Raw genomic sequence first — 19,256 nt, forward strand, 5'->3', positions numbered from 1 at the left:
TTCTTTTTTGCTTGATATAACTGAGACTTTGCTTTACTAATCCACTTCATAAAACAACTTTCCAAACCTGCGCTTAGTTCTTTATTTCTTTAAGGAAGACTGAAGAGCACTGGCAAGTCAGTTTTTACACTGAATGACAGGTTGCCACTATGTCTGTTTAAACTAAAATGACAGGCTTGCAAAATATTGTGAAGTCTGATAAGACAAGATTTATGAAAAAATATTTAAGAAATATTTTAAAGTGGTACAGAAATGCACTGTCCTACACATTTTACACTGTTTCAACATTATGGTATAGTCAAGAGATACTGTATGTAAGTAACTTCTTTGTAACAAATGAACAGAACCACTCACAGGCCCTGCCAAAGGGAATTGAAATTAGTTAGTTATTATCAGATTTAGTTTTTTGTTATTGAAAAGTGTGAACATTTTTAAAATGCATTAGGTTGGTTTTGATTTCTGAGATCATAAGGAAAATATTTTTATGATTTGGGATATTTTAATGAACAGAAAGAATCCAGAATATCACTGAATTATTTTTAAATTAGAGTTGGCATGTGTATTGTATAAAAAATGTATGTGCTTGGCAAAGTGTGGAAAATTTGGGGAATTTTAACACAAATATAAAATATACACAATTGTTCTATCTTTTTAAGTTGTTTGGGCTTTTTTTGGTTGTGTTTTTTTTTTTTTTCAATGTTAGGCACAGTGTTCTTTTTTGTGTGTATGCATATTTATACATGTTGATATTTACCTATGGTTTGAAATCAGTGTGCTTGTGTTTATTTGCATTATTACACATTTAAACAAATGCATTTAATGCATCTATTTGAATGTGATATATACATGTGAGAATGTTAAAATTAATGTTTTAATGAAAGATATTAAAGAGTAAACACCTTATGGCTAAGACTTTCGTATTTACAAAAGTTATGAAATTAAAAGTTATGGTCCCCACAGCATTTTAAATAAAATTATAAAAGTATGAAAACCGAAATACTAGTCTACATTGAAAATAAAATATTAAGGAATCATCGTGGTCATTATGGGGTTCATAATTTTAAATTTCTTACTGTGAAATCTCAACAATAACAAGAAATTGTTTCTTTGCTTTTGATTTATAATTTTGAAGTGTATTTTGCATGTTGAAATGTGATTTAGAGGAAGAGAAATCATTCTGAAAAAAACAATTAGTTAATGGGATTATGTTCCTACATTCCAAGTACAGTGCTTGTTTCTAAACACTTCATGAGAATTAAACATTTATATATGCATCTATTTTACCTCAGGGAGTCAACTACTTCATGTCCAAGGGCATACTAGATGATTCACCGAAAGAAATAGCTAAGTTTATCTTTTGCACAAGAACACTAAATTGGAAGAAGCTGAGAATCTACCTTGATGAAAGGTAATTTCAATTTCTCTTGAGACTTTTCCTATTCTTTTTCAATGTACAGCACCATCCAACAACATTTTGCTTGTATTGATGTAATTTTAAAGACATAAAAAGACAAGAAAATGCAACTAAGTAATGCTGCTGCTAAACCTGAACACTTATTCAGCTTAAGTATTTATGCAACTGTAATACTTTATAAGAACTCCTGAAAATACCACCTATAACCAGTAAATCTCGCATCCTGTGCTTTTTCTGCATTTTTGCAATTCTGGGCATAAATTGTTTTGAAGTTATAGTGAGCATTTAAACTGCATAGGATAATCTTTGTGCTGTATGACATTCAGATTTTGTATTTTGCTGGCTTTTAGACTCGAGGTTTCTTTTTTTTTCTATCTAGTATGAGTGTTAATCAGAAAATGCCGTTATCCGTTTTCCAAGTGATGGTAACCTTTTAACTAATGTTGGATCATCTAACCATTGTTGGGTTGTCTGGTATTTCTCGAATGGAAGTCATACCCACCTCCTAAGATGCAACTGAGCATCATCTTGGAGACAGTATGAGCTGCAGTGGGGAACACTATTCCCGCTGCAGCATGCTTTCCCACCTCCACAATGCTTTCTCTTGCCCTCCAGGACACCTTCAGGTTGGGGTAGTGCAGTATCAGGAAAGAGGAGCACCAACACGTTCAAGCAAAGTTGAAAGAGGAGGAGAATAATAACTGGACCTAAATAGGAAGGAAGAGCAGAGGGACAGCAGCGCTTCTAGCAGGAATCCTCTCCTGCTACTCATCCTCCTCAGTCTGTATCACTAAAGGAATAAAAGGAATCATTCTGTAGTTATCACTGCTGGCGGTCCTGTGCTGTAAAACTTCAGATTATCAGTTTTTTTTGGCAATAGAAAAAAATGTAAAACCATTTAATGGATGATTGCAAGTTAATATTAGCAACCCCTACCACTATTCATCTTCCCTTTGTAAACAGAGTGTAATCAGGCACTAAAAATAAAAACTAGGTTTCTATTGTTGAAACTTCCCTCTTAGTACTGAAATGTTTAATAGAAAGAATAAAAATAGCAGAATATTATTTGGTTCAATTCAAATTTGCTTCCAAATTTCCTTCAGATGTCTACTGCACATCCATTTATGTAGGCGAGTCTGAATGCTTTAGATGTTTCAGTGTTCAGTGGAAAATGCTTGACAGCATTGCACCCTGATGGACTTAGAATTTAAAAGGGTTTTGTGAGCAAATTTTATCTAACTTAAGCCTAGTTTTAACAAGATACTCATGTAACAACTTCTACTTGGGAACCAAAGTGTATGACACATATTAATCTATTCCCTTTACTGTCTTTTTTAGTGGCTCGGACAGTTTAAAGGAAGCAAAGCCGCTATGTAGACTGTGATTGAATATGCGTATGAAGAAACTTAGAATTCTGATTAATGTATATTTTTGTAGTATTTGGCTACTATTGGAAGTGTCTGAAGAACATGTGTTTATAATATTTTGTGCCTGTCCACAAAAAACTAAGCTCATGAACTGTTCTAAAGCTTTCATTTTTAAAATCTACATTCTCATATTTAAAGCGTTAAAATGATCTTCTCTAATTATGTGGGATTTTTTTTCTACTAGGCGAGATGTTTTGGATGACCTTGTGACGCTGCACAACTTCAGAAACCAGTTCTTGCCAAATGCACTGAGAGAGTTCTTCAGACACATTCATGCTCCCGAGGAGCGTGGGGAGTACCTTGAGACTCTCATAACAAAGTTCTCTCACAGGTTCTGTGCTTGTAACCCTGATTTGATGAGAGAACTTGGCCTTAGTCCTGGTAAGCAACAAAGAGCTTTGATTCAGTGCATCATTCTTTATATTTCTGGATGGTGCTACTGTTTTTCATAGTTTTAAAATCAGCACCTAAACAGGCATTTCTGAAAGTACAGACATGGCTTGGGGGCGGGTTCAGTATACAGGCATCATCCCACTTGGGTTGGAAAAAAAAAACATATTTTCTTAGACCTAGATAAGCAAATTTTATTTTTGCGTTATCTTTCCTTCACTTTTGTCTGTGCTTACACTCTGTAGTATCTCTAAGTTCCCTCTTGCAAAGACTTACACACTTAACATTTTGCCCTGTGGGTAGGCCCACAGAAATGAGAGGGAATTTTGGGCCTCACTCAAGTTAACAAGCATTTCTAATTGGTTTCGGCAGTGGGACTGCTTACATATTTAAAGATAAGCTTTAGCAGGATGTTGGCCTTAGTTTACAAAAACTTCAAGAATCTGTTTAAATGAATGTGCATAAAGCCCTTTGTGACTTTTGGATAATGTAGAGATATTAAGAGGTTTGTAAATGCTCATTTGGCAGTGTGCTGACATTATTACTTTGAAAATTGTTCTATTAGAGTTTATTTCACTGGAATACCATTTTGAGTTGTTATATATGTGTATATATATGCATATATAATTGTAAGCCCAGATGATGTAGACTGTAAGTTTCTTGGACAGGGAACAATATTTTTTAATGATCATAGTTTCCTTTTTAATTTTTTTATTTATTCTCTCTTGTCTAGATGCAGTTTATGTACTGTGTTACTCTTTGATTCTACTTTCCATTGATCTAACAAGTCCTCACGTGAAGAACAAAATGTCAAAGAGGGAATTCATCCGAAATACACGACGAGCTGCACAGAATATTAGTGAAGATTTTGTAGGGCACCTTTATGACAACATCTACCTTATTGGCCATGTGGCTGCCTAAAAGCACAATTTGCTAGCACTTAGAATTTGTAATTTTCAAAAATTACATCAATTCAAGAAGTTAATTATTTTGTAGAGATGGGGGTTATTTTAGTGCTGGTCATTCTAACCTCTGTATACAATCAAAGTTTGTGTGTGTAAGTGTGTGTACGTGTAAACTAGCTTTTCTGTTTACCATGGGAACAGAAGGATTTGGAGATTTGTTTTTCTTTATTTTTTGTTTTGCACAAAATGCCCTTAGTCTGACACAGCCATTTACAAATGTTAAACTGACATTACAGTCTAAGCTGATGAAGTGGTGAATTTGTGCATTAGATCCGCTTGAAACTTTAATAAGTTCTTTCTTTTTAGAATACCATGTAATGTGTATATATTTAACTAAAGAGATTTATAATCATAATTATTTTATTGTAAGATATTTTAACTAAAATTTCTCCTTTTATCTCTTAATAGTGTTGTATTTCTTTCTTTTGCATTTTTTTACAATGCTGACTACCTCAGATATATAAGTTAGAGAAATACCGGTCTGAATACTGCAATAAAATTTATTCTAGGAGATGACAGAGAACATGTAAAATATCTAAGCTGATGTTTAATACTACATTGACTAATTTGAATTAGCATATGGTCAATCTGCTGCTCAATTTTAAAGAATATTACAACCTCTCTATTTTAGATGAGCCTTGATGTCATGTAGGGATAGCCCAAGGAAATGGTGCAGCTCACACAGCGAGAGCTGGCCTGTCTTGCAGACACCAGTTACTGGAGACGCAGGACAACTACAGTCATCTCTTCAGCCTGGGAAGCAAGGAGAAGTCTCAGCAGGGAAAGTGGTGGGTTAGTTAACGTGCTGCTCCTTTCAACTGCTTCCCTCAGTCTGGAAGTGTCAATGATGGAAATGCCTAGGGAAATGTATAACAGATGACTCATTACTAAAGCTGTTAAAAACTGACTGTGCAAGATTAGAGCAGTGACTGTGTGGGGTTGGAGAGCAGTTTCAGACTCTGATAGTGAATTATTTTGTCTATATCAGTCATGTAGCTAGATCTTCAATAGTTCTAGGTTTATGAAAATACTTGAAAAACTGCTTTGGTCAGGTTGTCTCTTACATTTTCTGAAGTGTGCAGAATATTAGCAGTGCAACTGCCATGCATGTGCAGGAAGTGAATGAGGATTTGCCTGGTTTTTGTTCAGATAACTCCAGAGCAGTGCTTTCCTTATATTGACATAACATGTACTTGAAATCAGATCTGTTTCTGATTATGTTTGTTTACATAATATTCAGCTATCATGAGCATCTGGATTCATCATGGTAACAACTAGATTTATCCCTTTTCCCTACCACACCATGAGGTAGGAAGATATTCTTAGTTCTGTTTTACAGATTAATATTTTTTTTATGTAGGAAGCCTATGGCAGAGTCAGGAATGGAATGCAGGTCATACTCCTCACAGGCACACAGTTTGTCCACACCGCTGGTCTCTGTTTGGCACCTGGGGGTGTTACGGTTTGTCTTAGATAGATACAAGTGATGACAGTGACAGTACACATAAGGGCTACGTAAATGACAGGAAGAAAAAAAAATGGCTGCTGCTGCTGTTTCAAGTGTTTAGTACATTTTGTTTATAGCTCTGGTCCACATGCAAAAATGGACCCAGAAAACAGTTGTATTTTTTTTTTAAATTCTGTTACCTTTAATCAAGTGCAAGAGACATTTGTATTTGTGTGGCGTACACAGCCAAAGGCAGGAGCCAGCAGTGTTGCAGCTGTCTTCCAGATAGGTTTTGAAATATCACTCCCCTCTCTCAAAATAACTTCTCATTTCATCCTGTGTCATTTCATGTATTTCAGAAAGCTCAAGGATGCATTCTGCAGTGCAGAATAAAGAGTATGCAGTATGTTAGGGAGGTTTGTTTAATGCGCAGGTATCTGGTCCTGTAAAACAAACAAACAGACAAAACAAAAACCAACAACAACAGAACAAAACAAAACAAACAACAACAAAAAAACACAACAAACTGACCACAACCAAGAATACAAGTGGGAAAACAACATAATCTGTAAAACCAACAGACAGTAAAGGATAAGCATCTCTGTGTACCTTGAAGTGATCTTACATGAAGACTGCAGAATATGGCTCTCTAGAAAACACTCTTCAGAAATAACAGACTTAAAAAGAAGAATTCAGTGAATTTTGAAATTACAACTGGACTTTTCAGGAAATGTTTGCGTCTCAAACCCCAAATGCAAAGCGAGGCCTAATTCTTTTCTGACTGGTATTTACGTTTGTGATACTGGTTTTGATTTTGCACTGATACAAAAGTATGAATTGTTAATCTGCATTTCTCTTAGTTTCCGGTTACTGTCAGTTCCCATCCTGAAACAGACACAGAGCAAAGCCTCCAAGCAGACAGAACATGTTTTTTTCTGAAATAGATGAGTATGTCTATTAACAGGATTCAGAAAGCTTCAAGGCCAGTGTAACAATAGCCATGATGATACATTAGAAAGAGGATGATATGGCTAAAGTTTCTGTAAGACTGAAGTCCAGGGGACAAGGAAAAAAAAAAACAACACATATGAAAAAAACCCCACACCTAATCACATACAGATAACAGCATCTGATCCTCACAATAGGATTTTGAACAGTATTAGTGCCCAGCTCATGCTGTACATTGTTACTAACTCAGCGTGAAACGAAAAACAGCAAACAGAACATGCCAAGTGTGAGTTCCCTTAGAGGTAACCAAGAAACAAAAAATGACAACAGACATTCCTTCTGTCCTTTTTCTCTTCTGAAGTTTGAATCCTTCTCCAGAGTGGCAGAGAAGTAATTTTTTACTTTCTAAGAATCTAGATTTTTTCATGAAGTTAGATGATTTTCTGTCTTAAAAAAAAAAAAATCTTAAGTAGATGTTAAGTAGATGTAATAATACTTTGACAAAGTGAGAAAGATAAAGTTTTAATTCTCTTAGTCACCCTCTAAAAGCCCTCTAAAAACTAAGTTTTAGGCAGTGTCTTCTTCGATGCGCTATGGGTGTCTCCACATACATTTTAAAAGAAAATTGCAATAGATAGCATCATTGATCCAGGTGTCACTAAATGAGATTATGTGGAAATAGCTACTTGATCAAGCACTTCAGGAAACTTAGAGGATCTTAACCCTAATTACATGAGCAAGATCATACTCAAAACTGCCAAGTGATACCTGAGCTATTGTGATTCCACCACTGCACAGCCTTTGAACTTTGGCCGTGTGATGTTGCCTTCACACTACCTGTATACAGCACTAAAGGAAGACATGAGCCTGCAGCCCATCCCTCTGCAAATGCTGGTTATTCTGGTCCTGAAAGACAGTGAAGTGGTGTTCTGAATGGCTATTTCTGAAAGTTTGCTAACTTCAGCGCACACAAATGTGACAGAAGAACAACTTGTCTTTGTTCGTGCAGGGGAATTGAGTGTACCTGTGCCCACATGCCATGTCACACAATACAGCTCATTTTTGCCTATATTAAATTCTGAGGCTCACATGGAATTTATTCAAGGAATACAGCATATATTCCATATTCATGTGGTTTAGTTATAGACAGTGTCTGATATTATACATTTTCTCAAAACTATTTCTGTCTTGAATACTTTCCACTCCTACTCTAAACAACAGATTTATACATCTTTGGCTTTTTAAAATAAATCAAAGCTGCTTCAACACATAAAAGCCCAAGCAATTTTAAGTTAGAGACAAGTTTGACAATTTTGAAGTGAGCAAGAAATCAGCATTCAGGAGAAAAAAAAAAAAATCAGTTTGTTCTCGTCAACTTTTCCCTCCCATGCCTTACACTGGAAAAAGAAAAGAAAGGGTTACTATTTCCTCTTCAGCATGCTGCAGTTCATTAATGTTCTTTACCTAAATTTATCAACAGGAATTTTTCTTTTTTGAAGTGGTAATAGTTTTGTTCTCTGTGTAAGGTGGTCATTGTGCAATCTGATATTTTTATAGTTCTGTTTTTAGAAAACAAGTATTATTTTATGTACTTAGGCAAAATTGGGGTATACCTACTTGATCATGTTAAAATGTCGAAATATTACGCATTTAGAAAAGTCAGATTTACTTGACTTATATTGGATCGGGTTTTTTTTCTTTTCACATATTTCATGTAAGTATCAAAACTAATAAACATTAAGGCTGATGACTTGTTCTCTGCCATTGTAAAATCTACCACTCTAATCTCAAAAGCACTATTAAAATGGACAAAGGACAGACTTAAAGGATTTCCTGTGTCTCCCATAGGCACATTATGGTTTCGTTTTGCCTTAAACAGAAATAATATACAAACTACACATAATAGTGCTTTTAGTAAGATAAAATTTTATGTGATCTTCTAATATTATTTATCAGATGTGAAAAGTTAAGACATACCATATGATGAGTGTAATTAAATCATAACCAAATAGCTAGGATTAGTTACAGAAATGAATGTGTATGTAAAAAGCTTCAAAGAGATCACATTGCTCCTTCATCACTTCAGTGCTTTTGCTAGCGATGACAGTAAATTTTTAGTTTTCCTGTCTTATTCATTTAAACAATCTTAGAGAAGAGATGGATTAGAAAATATTTACACAGAATATTTCCATTCCCTATGTAAAGTTTTCTTTCATTAAAAATGAACTTTCTGTATTTGCTTTATAGTTTAAAAAAGCAAGAGACTACAATTCATTGAAAGAATGAAGAGCCTCCAGATTTCAGATATGTGGTTCATTCACAGCACCTAATATAAAAAACAAGCGAAAAGCTCTTTTCAGATTTCTAGCAATCCAACAAATGCGTTGGTTTTTTAAGCTTAAAAATACTACTTACTATGTGTACATGACAGAAATCAAGCAAATTTATGTGAAAGCAGCGTGGTCAGGATACCAGTTCTTTTCAGAGAGAGTATTCATTTGTAAAAGTTGGCTTTCTTCTTGGCAGTGTTGGAGAGGAATGTTGGATTTAATTTAAAATGATTAATGAGATTTTGTCAGACTCTCTGCCTTTACCACCACTGCAGTTTGTCAGCACAACAACCTGGGAAACCAGGACGCCACTCTGTCGCCCAAAACAGCTTTCCAGGAAAAAATAAACCTGCGTAACTAGTGCCAGGTACATGTCAATGGTATTGTCTTTCAGCTGTTGACAGTTTAACTCCAAGTTGGGACATTTACACATTCTGAGGAAGTGAACCTCATTCATTATTCCAAGTCTGGTTTTGACAGTGGATACCAGTATATATGTAAGTTTTCAGAGCAGGCAAAGCCTTTACTATTAACCTTAGGGAAAATCATATAATCCATGCAGCTGATAAATTCTTCAAAATGAAGGAAAAAAAAATAGATATCAAAGCTTGTTTAGGTAAGTTTTTCTGGAGAAAGACCATCTATGCAACCTGTCTCATTTTTGGCTGTATTCCATTAGGAAGATCTCATCCTCAGAGCCCTACACATGCAAATAGGCTGCTGAGTGGCAAGGAGCTCTTGGCTGGACTCAAGGCAGAGGCATCTGTGTGCACACGTATGCCAACAGCTAAAACCTAACGAGTCTGTGATACTTTTCATATGGAACCATAAGAAAAGGAGCAATTCTTTTGAAATGTAAGATAGATATTGAAAGTGATTTACAATTTGTCTTTTTTGCTTTCCTTGTGGAAATTTATTCTGTTGGGCTACAGCTTGAACATTGTGTTCTCCTTACACGTAAAGTACACAAAAACTGGAAAAAATACTTCCATTTCAAAAGCAGCCTGTGCTGCACAAGCCTTTCTGCAGCCACATAACCCTGTATCAACAAACTGACCTTTCGTTCACTCTTCTGGACCCCTTTATACATCAGTTCTATCCACTAACTCAGAGGCCAAAAATCCTGGCAGGCTTCACAGAGATGTAGATGGTGAAAAACACTTAGTACTGCTCTACTACACCAGGCAGAACATCCTCCTTACGAGCACAATGCCACAGGTATTATTTGCATGACTTCTGTCTTAGCTATTTCTTACATGTTAAAAGAGCTGCCATTTCCCTGTCTTCACATCCAGAATTCAAACTTATTGTCATAATTAAACGTAACGCAATTGAATTGAAATCTATTTTTATAACTGGAGAACTTCTTAAGCTTACTTGCCTCGTGCATGACAAAACAAGCAAGGAAATCACAGAACTGCTTTAGAAGTACATCTCAGTTTGCTTTTTAATGCACTGCATTTTTTCACATTAGATGTAACTTCTTATTTCTGTATTCCACTCAGGAATTTATATCAATATTTGTTACTGTTCCATGCTGTCTAAAGCCTGATGGTACCATTTCTGATTTATACTAGCAAAAGCTAGTTTTGTTGTTTGATTGTTTTTTCCCTGGCATAGCAGCAACATTTACAGCAGATAAATAACATTCATCTATCGCAGGAAAAATATTATTTAAAATGCCTGAATCTTTTTTCCCTGATATATAAGATTTAGATATGTAATAAAATACAGTAGTCACATGATTAGTAATCAGCTTTTGATTTTTTTTATTCTTCAGCTTTTTAAAAATAAATATCAATATTTCCTTTTCCTGGTATTAAGTGTTCACGATGTACATTGTGCTACATAACATACACTGAAAATCACTGCACTTAAAGGCCTGATTTGAAGATTTAAATGGTACATAAACATCGTACTGACTTCCTCTATAAAGTAGATCTTATTTAAAATCATAAAGACCCTGAAATGTATGAGAAGTCTTTTAAATGAGTAGTATCTAGTAATACTAAGTTAAATTGTTAAACGTAAATCAATATTTATGGTCTGGTTCTAAAACACCAATTAGTAAATGGGGAGGAGAGCCAAGGTAAGACAGTTTCTTTGATAAGACTTTTCATTAAAGGTTTCATTAAAACTAAAATTTTATTAGTTTTAACACAGATTGAAACAGAAGTTTTGAAGAGGTGAGATCAGTGGTTTCTGTAAGGGGATACCTGGTCCCAGCTGTATTCATACCTCATCCTCCCTCTTTCCTGCGGTACCACAACAACCTTCCTGCCCTGTCACACAGGTCACTCCTGTCCACAGTGATGCTGAGCAGAGTCTTCCTTTGCAGCCTACTCTTCTATTCCCCCCAAATTAGTAAATGGACTGTGTGTAATCTGTTATTTTTAAAATATAAAGTGTTCTCTGTAATTTCTTAACACCAGTTAAATAACAGAAACAAAACAAATGAGCGGCAATATTTTTTAGGTGCAGACAGTTGTTCTACAAACAAGTTGTTATACAAAAGAAATAGATAAGGAAGCCCATGTTGCCAGTCATACAGCTTTATGTCAATAACTTCAACCTCCTAATTATTCCAAAATAATCCTCAAATTAATTCTACAAATGCTAATTAATGATCTTTAGTCTATTTTAGAAGTTATTCACTACGTACTTGAACTAAGCAGAATTTTACATAAGATATCAGATAAAACTTGGAGAGGCTTATCTGCATTATCCTTACAGCACACCTAACGAGATACACCCTAGAGAAATTCTGACCCCATGACTGTCAAAAGCAAATCAGTAACTCATGGGAGCTGAGGCAGGATGTCATTATGGTTTGAAAGAAATACACAAGCTTAGAAGTATCTTTAATGCCTCACCTTCTGACAAACCCATGGTCTCAGCACACTGTTTAGGCTGATAAATGTCACTGTGTTATCAATACTGACATAGCAGCATTCTCAAATCTTTTTGGATAACCTATTCACAATACAGAAGATAAACAAAAGCAGTTTGTCTCTCTGGAGGCTCTATGCTTACTACAAGTTGTGCAAGTAATACTGTTACTTAGTGTTACTACTTGTAAGTAGTGCTTTAGTCAAAAAGCATTTAACCTCAGAGAAAAAAGAAACAGTAAAATTAAATGCTCATGAGGCATAGGAGATCTGTAAAATAAACAGCACAGTCCCACCTGTACAGGCATAGCAGAATATTGGTCTAAAAGAAAAGGTATCTCAGTTTTAGTAAACTATAATCTGATTTTCTCAAGTGGTGGTTAAAGTGCCCTTTTGGTTTGACTGCTTTTGTAGCCAGTTCTCAGGGTACAAGTGTACCACATAATCTAGCAGAGCATAATTTGCATGTTCACAGGCTGATGAATGGTAATCTGTCTGCTCTGGCCTGGCGCTTCTCATAGTCTTTGGTGAGCCCATAGCATTGGCTTTAGAAGTCAGATCTTCCAAGAAGAGATTTGTCACTTGCCATTTCACAAAGTTTAGAGGTACACTCAAAGGCTGAAGAAAGCCAAGTTGGTTGGTTTGGTGAGTGGTGTTTTTAATACTGTCAGGTATGTGTATGGTATACTTTGTATATTTTTCTTTCCCTTTCCTCCATTTTCAATTTCTTCATTTAAAAAAATAAAATCTTGTTTATATCATTCTTAACAATCATTTATCTTGGAAAAAAAAGAATCTTTGAAGGTAAAAAAAAAAAAAAAAAAGTATGGGCTTTCACACTTTTTCCATGCCATTAAGATACCATTCCTGTGGTTGCCACAAATTTTTGTGAATAAAGATTGTGAATTTCATGTGAGCCCAAACTGATCCACTGATATCTGGGAGCAGAAGACTACCTTATGATTACCACCCCAGAAGAACAGAACATGAAATTGGTGTTACAGTGCTTACAAAAATATCACATCAAAGTTATTAAATATTTACAGAATTTTTACCTACTATTTTAATTATTGTTATTTATTTCGTGTACTATTTTAACTGGAAATTGTCCATCAATACTTTTATCCCTCATTATGTCAGTCTTATGTACCACAGATCCAGACAAGTTTCTGTGAAAGGACTCCATAATACATTGCTATGGAAAATAATACATCGGGTTCACAAATATAAAGCTTTGACTGATGAAGCTGACAATTACATTGTGATAACTGTAAACTGTTACATAAAAATGAAAATGGCCTTTAAGCAAGCACGTGATCCAATCAATTTTAAATACAAATCTTTACAGGGGGTGTCTTAGATGTAAACAGATGAATAATACAATCCTTCTTCTGCTGATGATACACATCTTTAAACATGTGCTTTTAAGTTTCTGAGAAGCCAATGAAACCAACTTTCCATACTACCTGTGTCTGTAAGACTCAGCCAGCTTGGAAGGGCAGCGCCAAAAACCACTCTTCTGGCATGAGTAGTATTTGGTTCAGGCCCCTTATATGATTTAACAGATGACAACCATGAAGTGAAAATTAGTTTATTATCAAGTTTATTCTTGCTAGAAAAACTTGCACAACAAATGCAGTAATTGCAATAAAAGGAAAATATGCTTGATAATGGCTCTATAGAGGCAAAGCAGTCACAAGATCTGTCCTGAGCAAAACGAAAACTCTGCTTCTCAATTTTACAAGCTTGTTTGGTAGGTTTCACTAGTTGGGAAAAGCTCCCCTTGATACTCTCTGCCATACCACAGCCTCTGCTTTCTGAGCATCATTCCCCCACCAGGCCAAAGCAGCCCAGGGCCTTCCTTGATGTTCACCATCCAGAAGAAGCGGCCACAGTTTCCGATCATGACAACACGAGAGCAACAACCCACCATTTCTGCAGCACCTGCCACTTCTCTGTTTCAGTGAAACTCCTAATTTACACCAGCTCAGAATCTGCCTACTCTTTTAACTACTGAAACTTGATTTTCTCCTACCTTGGTATGTAACTCTCTGCAATAGTGGGATGCTTTGGATCTGTTGTACTCTTCATGCTATGGATTCCTTGTTCACATATGTCCTCCTGCAAGCAAAAGACTTTGTGTCAGAAAGAGAGGGCACAAACTCCAGGCTGTGTAGAGCTCATTAAAAAAAAAGGACCTATCCCTAGATACAAATATGTTTCAAATTAAAGTAAGACTAGACATGTCTGCAACATAAAGAATACTTTGCTGACTAGAGAATCTGGTAGACCTATATATTTTCCAGATATGTTTATTGCATTGTATTTTAAAATGGCCAGGTTTCACGTTTTTCAACCACATATTCTCAAAATTGTGTCCCTGACTGTAAGTATAATAGGATTTTTTTTTTAAGTCTTCAACTTGCTTAGACACTTTATTTTCTTCCTCTTTTCTAACATGTCCCTTGCTAGTATTAAAACATACAACATATCATAACTTCCTAACAATACCTCCTACTTTTTCATTGCGATTTCCTGACTTTGTCAGGATCTTTCTAGATACAGTTTCTTTTAGAAAGGCTTATAGAAAGGAAAAAAAAAAAAGTGTAAATACCACAAAGTTGACAGGGTTTATGTAGATATATTTATGCCTTGTATATATCCTAGACTCCTGGTCTGCTTGCTTGCCAGTATGATTGATTGACTGCATCCCGAAAGATGTTTATAAAAACCGGCAGGTCCTGTATTTGTACAGATTTCCAAACACCCGAACAAAAGCAAGTACATGGTGATCTTGCTGTTGGCTCTATTCCTGCAGCCTCAGATGGGAGCATTATTACACCAGTGGTTATAACTAATACCGCTGATGAGCTGACCTTCTTCCTCCTCCTCCTTCTCCTCCCTGGGCTTCAGCGGAGCCCCTGCAGCTGGAGGGATGTGCGTGGCCACGGATCGCTGCAAAGTGAAGCAGCCCATGGGGATTACAAGGGCGACCCAAGAAAATTAATCAGTTTGTCCTTGCTCAGGCTCCGGGGAGATGGGGGATGGTGGAAGGGAGCGGGGGGTGCAATGAGCAGGGTCTTGTTTTTTCCTCACCTGTTTCAGGAGGGTCCCTTGTCACCACAGGGTGACAACTGGGTCACCTTAGAGCTGCGTCACTGGAGCAAAAATAAAATAATTAATTAAAAATCCCCGCAGACTAGGGAGCCTTATTCCAATGCTTTATGTATTTTAAAGCCCCCATCCCCAGCTGAACCCCACCCTGCCAGACTCCACCTGCCAGGGTGCAGGGCCAGGGATATCCACCTTCCCTAGCCCTCCCCCTCCCGGGGGTCTTGTCCATGTGGATCCCATTATCATCATTTGCTCCTGGTATAAGGGGGATTAAAGCGATTAGAATGAGAATAATAAAATGATCTTTCATTTACCCCTTCGTGCTGGTTGCAAGCGGAAAGGGAGAAAGAACTCTACCTAGTGTAACCAAGATAGGATTTGTGATTTCTTTTCGAAGGGTTTTATTTTTAAAGGAGAAAAAAAAACAGTGGGGGGGATACTTGTGACTGTCAACTGTTTTCCAAACACTAGATTAATCCTGGCCAGACCTTTGTCGTAACATGACTCTACCATTTTCAAATGTTTTCCAACCTGTAATCATTTGTTAAATCATAGTGTTGAATAATGAAAGCAAAATAAAAACCAAAAATGCTCAAATGCTCTGGGTTATTATTGTTGGTTTGGAGGTGGGAAGGCAGAGAAAATGTTTTGGGAATCTGAGTTTTTTCTTGCAACAAACAGAATCCCTATATTTCATCATTTGAAATAAAACCATAGTCCTGACGAAAGGATTTAGACATTTAAAAATAACAGATGGATTTTAATCTGATGAGGGAATAACCGTTTCCTCAGCCTCTTTTCTTTTGCAAGGAAAGTGCTCTGAACAAGTGACAAAACTGCTTATATATACGCAGACACTCATGCTATAGCTATGTGTTCATTTATGTATCTTCACGAATCTGTACTTCAGTCCTTACTGTTTTCTTCTGCATGGATAAAATTTAAGAGTTTAGAACCATGTCCGAGAAAAGGTAAAATTCAAAGGATAATTAGCCATTAGTCACAAGCACCCTTGCCTTAGTTTTGGAGGTTTTTTTTGTTGTTGTTGATGGTGGTGGTTGGGTTGTTTTGGTTTTGTTTTGTTTTCAAGTAACGTTAGCATTAAAGAGAGTATTAATGTGTAGGAGCCCACCTGGGGAAATTCGCTTGGCAAATTTTCACTGAGATCGGAAGGGAGCTTCCCGAAGTGGAAGCGGCGCTTATTGACGCCCCATCTGATTTTCCCAGCAGTGACCCCCGTCCCCTCCCTCCCGGAATCCCAGACCTGCGGCTGGGGCGGGCCGGGAGGTGGTGAGCAGGCAGGGCTACTGCTCCACTAAACCTTCTCTCTGCCTTTACCCAGAGGCGCCAAGTCACTGCAACCAGTCTATTAATTTTAAATTGACAGAGACGACGACATAACCCACCCTTCACAACCAACTAATACCGAACTAAGTTCCATTTTTAAAACCCCCAAAAGATCCGGTGCTGATGGAGGAGGAAGATGGGCCGGGGACGTTCAGAAAATGCGAAATGCACAGCCTTTGCTACCTGAAGGCACAGCACTGGAGCGGGTAATTCCTTCCACTAACTAATTACTTCATTTGACAACGAACAGGTCAAAAAGAAAATTTTGTAGGAAGAGCTTCGGGATCTGCAGAGGAGAATAACATCTCTGTGCTCCCTGGATACGCGAAAATCCTAACAAAAATAATGTGGATGCTCTGCTTTCAGCGGTTCAGAGTGCACACTTCTGCCCACAGGCACCTCTTCGGTTTGGTTTAGTTTAAAAGGTTCCTCTAAAGTTGGAAAATTGCCCTGCAGGGTGTTGTTATTTTTAAAATAGTAGATCTTTCAGGGTGAAATTTAAGTATAGAAGCTCCTTTGATTCGAGGAGGAAAAAAAATCCCGTTTGTTGTCAAAAGTTAATTTTCAGCTACTAGAGAAGTTACTGACTTTAAATATTTTTCTTTCCTGTATAAAAGTTATTGGCCTGATTTCATAGTTACTGAAAAGTTTATCCGGCAAATCGAAGCCTAAATCGCGGCATTCATTTGCCGGTAACTCGTTTCGTAAATGCTTGTTATTACCGCGCAATCCCCTTTGCCCGGTGGGTCTCTTCCACAAGCCCGGCAGTGTAATTTCTACCCACTGGAGTGGTCATTAATGCCAAACCTGCGGGTGCGAGTACCTTCTCAATTACCAATAAAACCTTTACTGCGGCTCGACCGAAAAGTGCCTTTGAGAGCACGCGTTTACGCGTGCGGTGCCTGAGCACTGTTTCGTCTAATGCCTCTTTTCCTGATCTTATTACCGCCCGCTCTTGTTTTACTGTTTATGGACAATAAAAGCTCCCGCATGCCCCTCTGGGGGCCGCGGGACGTCCCGCCACGCCGCCCGGGGTCGGGCTCTCCTCCGAGCAGGGCGCGGAGCAGGTGGCCGTTTCACACAATTTTTATTTTCCCCCTTTTTAATGCAAAATAGGCAGACCTTCGGCTTTACTCCCACTTCCCCTAGTCCCTCCATATCAAGGAAGAAACGCGAATAGCTCTCTCCCTCCCTCCGCGGCCGCAGGACTGGAGATGAATCTGTGCGGAAAGAGGGAGGGAGGCGGAGGGGCCGCCAGGGAGAGGAGGCAGCATCGGCCGGACGAAGTACTTCACATCTCCCCTGGTTTCCCCGTCGACGCGGAGGCAGCGGTGCCCGTCTCCCAGCGTGGGACAGACGGCTGCCGGGGGACAGGGCAGCTGGAGTCCCCGGCGTGCCAGAGCCGCCTCGTCCCCGCTTTTCAGGAAACGCCGAGAGAGGGGGAAAAAGAGAAGAAAAAAGCCAACTCCCGCCCCTCCTAAAAAAAATCCCAAAACTAAACAAAAACAACCACTTAAAACTAAACAAAAAACCCATACCACCACCACCAGAACTCCCCTGTAGTAATCAAATCGATTTACCTGTTGCGGCCGGAAGGGATGCCGTTACTCCCCGCTCTCCTCAGAGACCCCCAGTCTCCTCCGGTGGCCGCTCCCTCTGTCACCTAGAATGACACACAATGGCGTGTAACAGGCAGCAGCTCACCCCACGCACACGTTCTCCCACGGCTTGGCCTCGCAGCCGTGCCCGGGGCGGACCCCCACCCTCCGCTATATACGGGGCTCCGGAAAGCCCCCAAGGATCCGCCAGTGCCAAACATTGTCCCCACCACTCCAGGTCACCCCATCCTGCCTCAGCTCCTTAAACACGGGGAAATCCTCCTCTTCCAGCAATATCCTGGTGGTTTGGGTGGGGTTTTTTGGTGTTTGCCTTTTTTTTTTTTTTCCTGGGGGGGGGGTGGTGTGTGTGTGTGTGTGCGTGCTGAGGCTGGTGTCGGCCTTCCCCCGCCTCGACGTGTTGGGACGCAGCCGCTCACCCAGTTGGGGCTCCTCGGGTACCCCCAGAGCTCCGGGAAGCCCCAGCCCTGCCGATGGCCAGGGCTTGGCCAGAGACCCCATCTGCCCCGACAGCTCGTTAAAACTCGCTCCACCACCCGCACGCCGCGGCCGGAGCGAGCGGCGGGGAGCCGCCTGCTTGTTTTAGGAGTCAGGCTGGACGGACTTCTCCCTGACGCGGACATTTGATTTAAAACTGCCTCCGGAGAAATACAAATAAATAACTTCTTCAGGAGGAGTAAAAAAAAAGAATCCCAAAGCCAACCTCAAAGCTGACAGGAGCTACAAACACTAAATACTTGTAGGGACGGTGGAAAGAGCAAAAGTAAATAAATCTCGGTTACCTAATTGAAAGGCAGAAGCGAGCCCGTTGTGTACACAGCGCTTCAGGGAGAGGAAAACCAGAGCACGAGGGGCGCGGCGGGGCCCTCGGGGGCTCCTCTTGGCCGCGCCGTCGGCGGGAGATTTACCTTCACCTTTAGCTTCAGCCCAGACGCTCACCACCCGAAGAAGAAAAAAATGGGGGGGGGGGGTGGCGGTGGAAGAGTATTAGGAGAAGTCCAGTAACAAGGGAGCAAAGATGAGAGGCAAAGGAAGCTTCGCCAGCTGCGGAGAATGGGCAGTTGGGGATTATTAATTTGGAGCGGACATGGTGGTTGTAGGGAGAGGTGAGAGTGGGTTGCTCCGAAGTATGATAGGCAAATGTGCAAATAAAAGCTGGTGAAGGGAAATATAACTTTATATTACTTTATACAACTTTAAAAAATATTTCTTTATTTTTAATGTGCAAATAGCCTGTGCTTCTTGAGGAGTGCAGCAAAACTAAAAAAAGATTGCAGCTCTCTAGATGGGTAAATAGACCAATGAGATCTGCTTTGTTAGGCTTTTTTGGTTTTGTTTTTAAACTAATTGTATTTGTACTCACATTTTGC

The 19,256-nt window shown here is 38.7% G+C and overlaps 1 protein-coding gene and 1 long non-coding RNA gene across 14 annotated transcripts in view; one reads left to right on the forward strand and one right to left on the reverse strand.

Annotated features, from left to right (window-relative positions):
* The window catches only part of FBXO8 (F-box protein 8), a 17,137-nt gene extending 12,536 nt beyond the window's left edge, over positions 1–4,601 (forward strand). For all 9 annotated transcript variants that reach the window (XM_065836488.2, XM_065836482.2, XM_071807700.1 and 6 more), the window contains 3 exons: positions 1,290–1,408; positions 3,026–3,222; positions 3,965–4,601. In XM_065836488.2, coding sequence (XP_065692560.1) covers positions 1,290–1,408; positions 3,026–3,222; positions 3,965–4,152 — 504 coding nt within the window. In that variant the 3' untranslated portion in view covers positions 4,153–4,601. The remainder of the gene's footprint in view (positions 1–1,289; positions 1,409–3,025; positions 3,223–3,964) is intronic.
* Positions 4,602–4,727: 126 nt separating this feature from the next.
* Positions 4,728–18,793, reverse strand: LOC139827805 (uncharacterized). Of its 5 annotated transcripts, none has more exons than XR_011738794.1 (5): positions 18,669–18,793; positions 17,851–17,933; positions 14,906–14,967; positions 5,844–13,930; positions 4,728–5,053 (listed from the first exon to the last, which is right to left on the reverse strand). It is a non-coding gene; the product is annotated as an uncharacterized lncRNA (long non-coding RNA). The 5 variants fall into 5 exon arrangements; XR_011738795.1 differs by lacking the exon at positions 18,669–18,793 and adding an exon at positions 18,306–18,368; XR_011738796.1 differs by lacking the exon at positions 18,669–18,793 and having other exon boundaries at positions 5,844–6,020; positions 13,845–13,930; positions 17,851–18,088.
* Positions 18,794–19,256: the final 463 nt, after the last annotated feature.

Source organism: Patagioenas fasciata, chromosome 4, assembly GCF_037038585.1.
Source record: "Patagioenas fasciata isolate bPatFas1 chromosome 4, bPatFas1.hap1, whole genome shotgun sequence".
Taxonomy (NCBI): Eukaryota; Metazoa; Chordata; class Aves; order Columbiformes; family Columbidae; genus Patagioenas; species Patagioenas fasciata.